This window comes from Triticum urartu, chromosome 6 (assembly GCF_003073215.2).
Source record: "Triticum urartu cultivar G1812 chromosome 6, Tu2.1, whole genome shotgun sequence".
NCBI classification, from domain to species: domain Eukaryota; kingdom Viridiplantae; phylum Streptophyta; class Magnoliopsida; order Poales; family Poaceae; genus Triticum; species Triticum urartu.
In genome coordinates, this window is record NC_053027.1 from 6,549,379 (window position 1) to 6,560,613 (window position 11,235).

Consider the following 11,235-nt stretch of genomic DNA (forward strand, 5'->3'; position numbering starts at 1 on the left):
GGTTACAAGACCACATAAAGGATGCATATCCATCCATCCCGGATTTGATACTGCTCGATCCAACCTTTCTCGTAGTCCTCCTCTGAAAAAGGTAAATTTGTCGCCATGGTATCCAATATCCTCCAAGGAGCAGTCTGTCAGGGCATCTTGGAACGCTTTAAGCCTAGACTGTTGCCGCTGGGCTCCTCTTTTTTCTGACGACAATATTATTTCATTGAAGACACCAATAACAACCCACGGTAAGTTAGAGTGGGCATGAAGGTCTGGGATCAACTGGTATGTTTTATTCTTATTGTCCCAGCTTGGTTCTCACCTTCACTATTTATAAAGAAACTAGAACAATGCCCGTGCGTTGTAATGAGATATAAATATTCTAGTACGTTAACTTATGATTTACCTACGAATAATAATATAATTGTGTCAATAAATGTTCATCAAATTATGTCCGTGAATTACCTTATATTTTGATTAGAAATTTGGTAAGTAAATTAAAGTAAAATTGGTTGAGAAGTTAAGTAAATTAAGGTGACTGATTATCATATACACGGAAGGTTGGACAAAGGGGTCATGGAAAAAAAGATGAAATGTGAACCTTTTTTTTTGAGATGGGATGAAATGTGAACCTTACATTCTTTTTAAGTAGTAGAGATAGAGAATAATTAGGAAAAGAGAAAGGTATATATCAATTGGGCCGGTTTGGTTTTGTGTTTACACTCGTGCGTGGGCTGGTTTTACGGACGACGGGTGACGAACGAAGCGGAGGTTTATCCCCTCTCGGCCCGAGCCATCCATCCTCCGGTTTCCCCAGATCCGGCGACAATCTCGGGGTACGCCATGACCTCCTCCTACCAGCCGCCCGCCACGACGAACCTGGAGGCGCCGGCGCCGGTACCCAAGGTGAAGGCAGCAGCGGTGGTGACGCGAAACCCTCGCTCCCCCAGCGGCCCGCCGTCGCCAGAGATGGAGGCCACGGCGGAGGCGCTCACGCGGGAGGAGGTGCTGCGCCGGAGGCGGCGCCGCGCCGCTCGGCTCCTTGCCGCGTACCGCCGGCTGTACTGGGCCATGGCAGAGGAGGTGCGCGCCCGGCACCGGCAGTACGTTTGGGAGCTCGGCTGCAGCCCGTTCGAGGCCGAGCAGCCGGCCGCTGGCCCGGAGGCGAAGCCTGGGCTGGCGGCGGTGCCGAGGAGGAAGAAGTGCGGGGTGACGGGGTGCAAGGTGCGGGCGATGGCCATGGCCAAGTACTGCCACTACCACATCCTCTCCGATCCCAATCAGGTACTCTACAAGGGCTGCGGCCACATCATGATCAAGAGTGGTGCCCAGATTGGGAAAAGTACTCACAACACGCCCATCCTGAAAGCATCAGTTCCCTCCCTCTGCAATGTTCACTTGCAAAGATCTCAGAAGAATATATCACAAGCTTACAAGATAGTTGGCTTTAATCCACCTCCCACCGGTCAAATCTCCCCAGATTTCAGTGTCTTGGTTGCCGAATGTGTCCGTCAGATCCAGGCTACAAGGAGAGAGTCCCGAAGTGCCACGGCAGGGAAGAAATAGCCCAAAGATGGGAAACGTAGCTGAGCTATTCCTTTAGATAAGTTTTGTTATATAAACTGTATGAAAATGTCAGGCACCCTGAGGTTTATCTCGTAGTGAATTAGTTAGAATGGTGTGCGAGTAGATGGATGATTTTTTCTTAGTAGCGACTAGCGATTAATCATTTTTCAAATGTTCATATATATATTCTCTGAACAAAAAGGAACCAGAAGCAGCCTCCAAAAACTTCAGGCCATACATTGTATGTGGTACACTGTTCAATTAATAAGAGCTTTTTGGTCCTCTCAGTGGAATTGTGTGCAGCTAAATCAACTACTAGCAATTTCAACCGGTATTGCATAAGGACAATTAAGAATGAGATTTTTTTTTGAGAGAGAGAGATAAATGAAGAATGAGACGACCTGGAGATTCTACTGTAATCGCCGGACACATCCTTTTGCTTGGCAAGTGATCTGCTGTGGCATGTACCATTATCGTGTCTTTTTTTTCACTTTGGATGGAATTAATTGATCAGGTGAGAATATATAGCCGCATCTCAGGTGCTCCCATGTATGATATTCTTGCTTTTTGCGGCATCCTTTTGTGTGTGTGTGTGTGTGTGTGTGTGTGTGTGTGTTTGGGAAATTAAAACATGGATGTTTGGAGACTTGGAGTTACCAATGGCTTTTGTTTGTTTGTATATATGTAGATCGACTGAGGACTAGAGGCGATCACAAGTATTAGTATGTAATGTAGTATTACGCAACCACACCCTTTACAAACCAATAACCAGCAATTAATGCTTTTCTACTGTGTTCCTGTACTCTAGAAAAGAACTAACTATATATCTATCTAGCAATATAGCTGGAAGTTGCTACCTTCTTCATTTGACCAAAGGCTTCTGGTCCTCAATGAAATTAGATTAATTGTGCAGCTAAAGTAACTTCCCGAAAATGTTGCTTAGCACCATGGTGCACCCAAACCTACACTCACTGCCATACGTCGTCTGACAACCTTTTCGAGATACGAGCTAATTAAATTGTTTCAGGAACCATGCACAAGTGATCAAGAGACCTATAAGATGCTAATCAGTCTACTAAATTTGAATTCGTAGGTGTTAAAAAATTCAACATCCTGGAGTTCTGGTACATTCTCCAATGCTTTATTTTATCATTTTATTTCTGGTTCCTCATTCTGTGTACAGCAGGTTCATTTACATTTGCGGCATTTGTAGTAGCAGGTTCATTTACTAAAACTATTGAAAAACGTAAATATTTCATGGATATTTACAAAAAATACCCATGCACAAGTGATCTTTTTTAAAAAAATCTGCAACGATTTATAGATAAATCATGGTCTTCACACAACTTTTTATCATCACTTTTGAGACTGAAAATATAGTACAATATTTTCTACAGTATATATCTAGATATGAGAATGTACAGTGCTGTAGTATAGGAACGACACCAAAGGATAAAAATATTTCTTTGAGTTCTTCTCGTGGACTGGACTGGCACTGTAGCTTAGGGTTGTGTGTCAGTTTAATACAATACTGTGAAAAAATGGATCCGAGCAGGCCTAGTAGAAGAATCATTTTAGCTGATGGTTAAGCAAATAGGGTTTGCACACATTAACTTGAACAGATCCTCAGGAAAACAGAAATGAATCCGACCGTGCTGAGCGTAGGTTCGGGTGCACCATGGTCCAGAAAATCAGCTCTCAGTAACTTCCACACTCTTGCTAGCAAGCCCCGGCAGTGCAATGTATGCTTCCGACGAAATGAGTATCATTCATACAGTACAGTCTTCTCAGACATATGAGATTCTATTCCAAATTTCTAAATGATTCTAATGCATCTCAACTGAAAGATCCAGTGTTAGCAGCAAGGAACCCATGTCTCGTCTAATCCGGCATCAACAACACGGTCAAATCGATTGTTGCGAGCATCCATGGAGACACCCTTGTCCCTGCTCTTTGATAATGACAACATTTGACACATGACTCGATCTTCGTCGAATGTAGCATCAACTTTGAGTCTAACCATACCTGAATGTCATGTTTGGCAAGTGATGCAGTGCATATTTGTCATCCATCGGAAATATTTCATATTGCCTTCAATTTTTAACTTCGACATTGTAGCTGCTGCTAGCATGATGCAGCAATGGAATATATCCTTCCGACGAAATTGAGTGTCACACAGTCTTATAGCCATCCGAGCTTCTATTCCATGTGATTCTAATGTATCTTAACTTAAAGATCTAGTTGCAGCAGGTAGGAGTGCCATATGTTTTGTGGTTCCATTTGGGTCTTCAATGTTTTCAGAGGAAATCCTCGCTGCTAAATACCTACCTACTTTCTCCTTTGATATCGAGGAGGATATCTCAGTCTCAGTTCATAATTTTCTGTTGTCCAGCAACCTTCAGCTAATTTTCAGTCTACCACTGACGATACAAGCAAGAGAGGAAATACGGCAAGTTCAGGTTGTCTCTGAAAGTGTTAACTGACAGGGCAGCGGCTCGGATGAGCGGATTTGTATGTGGGGGTCCTCCAAATATTCTTGTTCTCGGTTGTAGAGATGTTCTTCAGAGAACTGGCCTTCGGTTGGATTTCACAGACAAGTGCACCATGAAGCATGAATTATTCTTCTGGCTGCTCTTGGCTCGCAAGATGCCAAATCCAACTGCGAGCTAGCCTTGTTCACGGACGTTTTCTCTTTAGGTGCCTGAAACAGATCCGTGTGCATGATCTTTCCATGTGCATCAAGACATAAAACATTTTCTCTAGAAAACTATTAGCATTTCTTAACTAATGAGTCCATGTTTATCCACTAAAAGATTCGCATAATTTAAATCACTATGTTTTTTGTATATTGAGTGGCAATGCACGGGCATTCAACTAGTGAAACTGTAAAAGCAGACCCGTAAACTTGGCAAGGTGTAGAACCGATATATTCCTTCCTTCACCTAAAGTGGCAGCGGCTAGGGTGAAGCTTCGTTCCCTCCAGCCTACGTCGGCGATCCTATGGACTCGCCACCCCTCTATATGTCGCTCTGTGTCACAGCCTGACATGCTGATGGAGCTGTTACTTGGGTTGGGCTTGGAGGTCGGGTGCGGCCCATATGGAGAAAAAAACTGGGCAATATACAGGGAGACAAGAGACTGTAGACCGGACATAGTTTCAGTAATTCGTGTATCTGGTTGTAACCTGAACACTTTCCCAATCTTACTTGCTACTCCTCCTCTTCCAAACTCCTCTAAATCCATGTATCTGTCGCTAGTTCTTGTGAGATAATTCAGGAGTAGCTACATATGTCATTGATTGGCCCTTGCCATCAATCGGGATCGTTACCCTCTGGTGGCTGGTGGCGGAGACGGGAGTCCCGGTGCCATGGAAGGATTTATAGAATACATGATGACCAACTTTTATACGCTATGCACCTTTTTCTAAATACATATTAATTTTTTATTTTCCACAATATAGTTGTTTTCACTTTTTAATGAATGGAATGTTTTAAAAATACCCACAGATTTTTTATAAGAAAAAATTCAAGAATATTCAATTTTTTTATATTCTTGGATTTTATAAAACTATATGTAAATTTAAAATGTTCACACAAGTTAAAAGTGTTCATAAATTTTTAAAATGTTAATTTTCTTAAAATAAGTATGACCAAATTTCTAAAAACTAACGAATTTACTATTTCATGTACTATTAAGGTGTTCAGAAATTTTAAAAATTATTTGTGATTTTGTAAATGTTCGTGATTTCTGTTTATCTATTAGAAAGAAGAGATAGCAGAAAAGAAGACTAGAAAAAGAAAAAAGTAAGAAAAACATAGGAAAGGAAAGAACAAACTACAATTAGATGGTAAAAAATCTGATGACAGGCTGAAGAAAAAATTAAACAGAAAAATAAAAATGTCCAAAAATTCAGAGAAAAACTACTAAGAAACCTAGAAGAAACATCATTACATTGGCCGGCCCATGTGCTTGCCTGTTGATATCTCTTTTTGAGTCATCATCAAAATTTCTGGCTACCCTGTCTTGTTCATCATGTTTTTGGTATCTGAGTGACCTCACTATTGTTTATTGATTATTCAGTACTGGATTCCAAGTTTTTAGTTGATCCCGAGTTTAATAGACTACATATTGTGAGTTGCTTTTCCAATCTCAATAATTCTGTGTTTCATGTTTCTGTCGGGTTGTTCTTTCAAGCCATTCTCAGTTTCCGCTGCAAGTTTCTGAGTTCCTTCTCATGATCATTTTGACTTCTACTTGAGTGACCTCGCCATTTATGTCATCGATGCAGCTTGTAGTGAGCAATTTAATGTAAAGGCCACATTAGAGAAGGAAGCCAAAATTTACTGATTTTATAAGAAGTACTTGCCAGAATTTTCTGTTACGGGATAGAGATTGAGTTTTGGAAGCACAAATATCTCTTGGGGTACCATTGAAACTTCAGTACATGTATCAATTATATGTTCGTTGGCTCCTATGTAATGTAGGAACCTAGACTGGATTGTTCCGCTAGACCATGAACCTGACGAGCGGTTGCAACAATTGCAGTAATTCCATCATTTAATGCCCTGACTATTTCCATTGACTTGTCAGTAATTCAGGTTTTGGTGAGCAATTTGCTGTAAAGGCAACTACAAATGAAGGTTGAAATCTACTGATTGGGTTAAGATGTACCTGACGGATGTTTCTGTTGCTGGATATATAGACATGGAAACTTGAGAATGGCACCTGGCCTGGAGGATACTGCTGCTGCTAATCCATGAACCCGATAGCTGCTGCAATAATTTGATAGAATTTTCGGACATGAACCATGTGTAACACTAGGGCATATAGACCAAATGTAATCTTTTTGAAACCTGAAGTTAAGTACTTGACCATCTAAGGTCCCGCCCGGCATATAATGGCTGTGCATTTGGAATTACTGTTGGTGTTCCCAAATTATTTCCTCTTTAGCAACATTTCTCTTTAGAGGTTGACAATCTATTTGAATCTATGAGTATCCTGGTGACTGTACCGGCAAAATCTTTCTACGAGAGTGTCAATTTCAGGATTGTTAAACCCCACCAGGGCAAAGCTTTTGGTCTATTCCAGTCCTCCCTAAGATCCATGTTTTCCTGTGGCTTGTTGCACAAAACAAATGCCTCACTGTAATGAACTAGAAAATGTTTAGCACACTTACTCTTAACGTATTGTGGGCCTGTGGCTAGACTCGCTTGGCAATCGGTACCTGACATGTTTGAGATTCCTGGCCCTGTAGAATAATGCTTGGATTAGTGGCGGAATATATCATGAACGATATGCTACTCGTAACACTCTGAATGCCTCATTTTATTAGCTATTTGGACCTTAAGAAATAGTGAGATCCCAATCGGAGTATTTGGACATAATGCTAAGATAACAACTCGACAATGAAGGGGGCAAATAAAACAATTAAAATTAAATTATTTTTGTCAACAAAGCTGTGCACGAATGCTTTCATAGTTGTAGAACATCGAAGTATGCAGTGCATGAAGTTGAAAATAGAAACTAAAACGGATGAATCACAAAGTGCTACTGAATGTTGGAACCCAAGCCGCCAAATTCATCTCATAGGGCATATTCCCGGTCGGGTACTCTTCCCCACGATCTGAGAACCAGCGCACGATCTTCATGGACTGCAGGTTGAGCCAGAAATATCCGACAGTTGACATGTTGATGAGCACCTTAATGAGCACGGTGCCACTCCTCTCGGCGAACCACAATAGTTTTATTTCATGCTTGACTTCCCACTGGCTCGGCGGCGGCCTGCTTCCGCCCGCCTCATCTAGGAACTGCAAGATTGTCTCTGTCTCGATCACCATCCTTGGTCGTCGCTGCCACTTGCCCGTTTGCTTTGCTTGCGCCCACACAGATATCTTGTCGCCATCCGTGACGAGCACAATCGGGCACCCACCTGCCGACGATGTCGCCAGGAGTTGGTGGCACCACCCACCACAGGGGAAGTTCTCCGGGAGCATCGTGACCGTGACTTGTTCACCCAATCTAACTTGGAGCTTGAGGACGTAGTCCCCTTTGTCGGTCAAGCACAACCAGTGTGCATCGTCACCAACGACTAGGGCCCTGGCCAGTGGTCGTTGCAACTTGCTGCCTTGGAGTTTATGAACTCGGATCTTGTTGTAGCGGCTCCATGCGCCATGCTCGGATGAGAAGATTTGAAAGTGCATGTTGCGGCAGTGTTGTGACAGCTCTAGGTATGCCATGACCACATGGAATTGCCGGCCGACGACGGTCGCACCCTCATCATCACCGTCACCCACGAGCAAGACATAATTTGCAGTATCATCGTCTTGTTGTGTAGCCACCACATCCACAGGGAAAGTCGGTGCAGATGGTAGGCTCTGGCTGCGGCTGGTGGCCGGATCCCACAGGCAAAGCCCTCGGGCCACGCGAGTGAGAACGAGGCCATTGCTCGACGCGAGGGGGAAGCCGCGGACGCCGGTGACCCTCCGCCGCGTGGCGGTGTCCGCAGCAGTGGTGTCCACCAGGGACAACTGGTCCTTGCGTCGCATACCATCATACTTGTACGTGTGGATCAGGTGGCCTCGCAGAAGGGAGAGCACGAAGCGGTCGCTATGCCGGAGGTGGAGGCGGCCACCGAGGCCAGTGTAATCTTTGACGCGGCGGCGCATGTCCACGCACGTCGCGGCGCAGCACACTAGAGTGGCCGGGTCGGTGCGCACCGCGATCTCCACCAGCACGTCCAACGGCACCGACGCTGCCGTCTGCCGCCGCCCTCTTGCAGCTTGCATTCGGGGCCTGGCACCGCCACCGCCGTCGCCTGCCATGGTTGATGGGTGGCTCTAGGAGGGAGCTCAGTCCGGGGTAAGACCCCAAGATCCGATCGACATGGTATAATTAGCCTATAGGATCGTGGTTTGCACGCTGCCTACTCCCGGGATTAACTCTAGCAGTTATCGAGTCACCTCTACGTGTCCTTAGCTTCATCTTAGGGTAATACTTCTTCAAACGAAAAAAATATAGAATGCGATTTAAGAGCAACTTCAATAGCAAGCGATGTCTGCAACAACAGCCCTAAAACAGGGCACCCAGATCAACAAAATCAATACTCCCTCCGTTCACTTTTATAAATCGTTTCAGACAACTGGAATTGACTTGTTTTGCATGTTGACTGAAATGTCTACAAGGCCTTGTAAAAGTGAACAGAGGATAGTGGCTAGTCGGTGTCGTCAGGTTTTCGTCCATGGCAGTTGATCCGTTTTAGGGTCCTCTTGCCGTGGGTTTCCTGTCGATGCTCCAGCTCGCTCCTCCCCTTTCAGTCTTATTTTGGGTTGGTTGTGTTGGAAAAACTACTGGAACATTTTATTTCCGTTGATTGCAAAATTAATGGAAAGGGGTGCGAGCCCGGTTGGGAAAAAAAGTGAACAGAGGGAGTATTTTTTAAGTAACATTTGAACTACTTTGACCATATTTCATATTTCAAACAAAAATCGACTGAAGTATAAACATGCAAACTACAAAGATAATTTAAATACTACATGCCACTTAATCAAGACAAGCACTACTACGAACACTACAAATCATCCCAGTCGATATCGTCGTACCCATCACTCTCACTGCCGGAAACGACTTTGATCACACCGGAGGATCCCGCATTCTTCTTCTTCTTTCCGAGTGACGACGAAGGCACTGCCTCGTCATCGTTCTTGCGCTTCTCAGCATCCCTCTTCCAGTAAACTCCAACTGGGCTAGCACATACTGCGGAAGTGCCCTACCAAACACCTCCATGGCCACCTCATCACTCTACCGGATGTTATTTGGCACGTCGACAACAATGCGAGAAGTCGGCCTGATCGGGTCTGGACTCGATCGTCACCGGCTGGCCGACAAGCTCCACATCCACCTGAGACTTAATCTCCGAGAAATTGAGCTTCGAGCGTGGGAGGCCGAGCCTCCACAGGGCAATGGTGTACACGCAGTTGGTGAGGTCGGCCATCGAGTACGTGTCGAGCCAGTACCTCCGGCCGGCATGTTGAAACTCGACACCGAAGTTGCCAGCCGGTCGGCCAGCGGTGCACCCCTTTGAATCCGGTGACACCCTTTCCATTTGGTGGCATGGCGAGGAAGCGGTGGCCCCGGGGAAGCAAGTTGTACCAGACAAGCAGTATAATGCTGGATGCATTGATTTAATTATTTAGTGATTATTTTTGCATAAGATGATCATTAACTTTAGTTATGTATGTGAAATGTGCATAAATGTTTTTTTGTGTTGTACCCATGTCCCATGCATATATGAATTCCTTTTGCTACGTATGTATCATGTATATACCACATCCATTTGGCTGAGTTACTTGCCTTGCTTACTTTCTACAAATAAAGTTGTTTCTTATTGGAATTATGAAAAAGGATTTCTATTTTCTTTGAAACCCAAGGAATCATTTTATTTAATTTCTAGAAAAGATCAGCATATTAATTTTTCCTTAATCTTATCCAAAATTTGTTATTGCCATCGGAAGGTGTACTACTTGACCATGCAGGCTACAAGGTGTTATGATGATTTGATGAGGTAAGGTAATCGTTGAGTCATGTTTTTAAATGCTAATGGATGGAATTTCTAATGTATGGCTGGAAAAACAAGTCGGTGATGATATCGCGATGTCTTATTTGAGAACTGTAGACATGGTTTGCCACACTGGACATTGTGAAGATTCTTTTTGTTCTTTGGTTAAGATTTGTACACATTCATGTTGGAAATATTTATCTTTTTTCTGATTTTAAGGCTACACTAATGCAGAAATGGCAGAATTCCACAAACTGTGGTACTTCTTGACTACCTGTGAGCAAGCATTCCGTTTGAAAGCTGCCTAACATGCTGATGACTTGCCAAATTATGCATATAATATTATAATTTCAGTTTCATACGAGAACTTCTCTTTAAGACAACGGCAGTAGATAACGTATATTTTGCTCTCTAAAAATGAATTATTGTGGTGTTGTTCACCTATCAATGTGCCATCTTTTCTATCTAAGAATATGCCCCATTTGTTAAGTAAACCATCTCATTTTAGTGATGAACAACTAAATATTCCGTGGAACTGAAATAATATATAGGCAACAATCGTTCCCTTTTAAAAACAACCAACCAAACATCTAGGTAACTTCCCGGCGCGGCGGAGCGCGCTTGCTCACTAGTATATACTCCCTTCGTTGAACTTTTAGCTTTTTCTTGATTCATATGTATCTAGACATATTTTAGCATGTATGTTCACTCATTTTAGTATGTTTGTAGTCACTATTTTGAAATAGCTAAAAGATCTTATATTAGGGAATAGAGGGAGTATAGACCTTAACATAAAGAAGTTCTTTTTTGAACGTGCGAGTGTTCACACATCTAGCTTTTCTTTCTTCTAGGAGAAGAATGAAAAGGGTGCCTTCTGTTGTCACACCTTTTCTTTCTTGCAGGAGAAAAATGAAAAGGCCCGCCACGAGGCCCTTCCGCTATCGGAGCCGGCGGCTCCCCTCCATCGGCGATCTCGGTCGTCGGTGGTGAGGGGGTCGATGGATCCACGCATGCGGATCGTGTAACTTTGAGTTTTAGACCCTAGAAGCTTAGGATTTTCGGTAATTCATAGTCTTGGCTTCGGCGGCGGTGATGGCGGTGCTGAATAAGGAAGCTTCGGATCC

The 11,235-nt window shown here is 43.6% G+C and overlaps 1 protein-coding gene across 1 annotated transcript; it reads left to right on the top strand.

The window, feature by feature from the left end:
* The first annotated feature begins 809 nt into the window (after positions 1-809).
* LOC125516119 lies at positions 810-1,829 on the top strand. Its single transcript, XM_048681591.1, has one exon. The coding sequence runs from the start codon at positions 835-837 to the stop codon at positions 1,555-1,557; it is 723 nt and encodes a 240-aa protein (XP_048537548.1). The 5' UTR covers positions 810-834; the 3' UTR covers positions 1,558-1,829.
* The last annotated feature ends 9,406 nt before the right edge of the window (positions 1,830-11,235 follow it).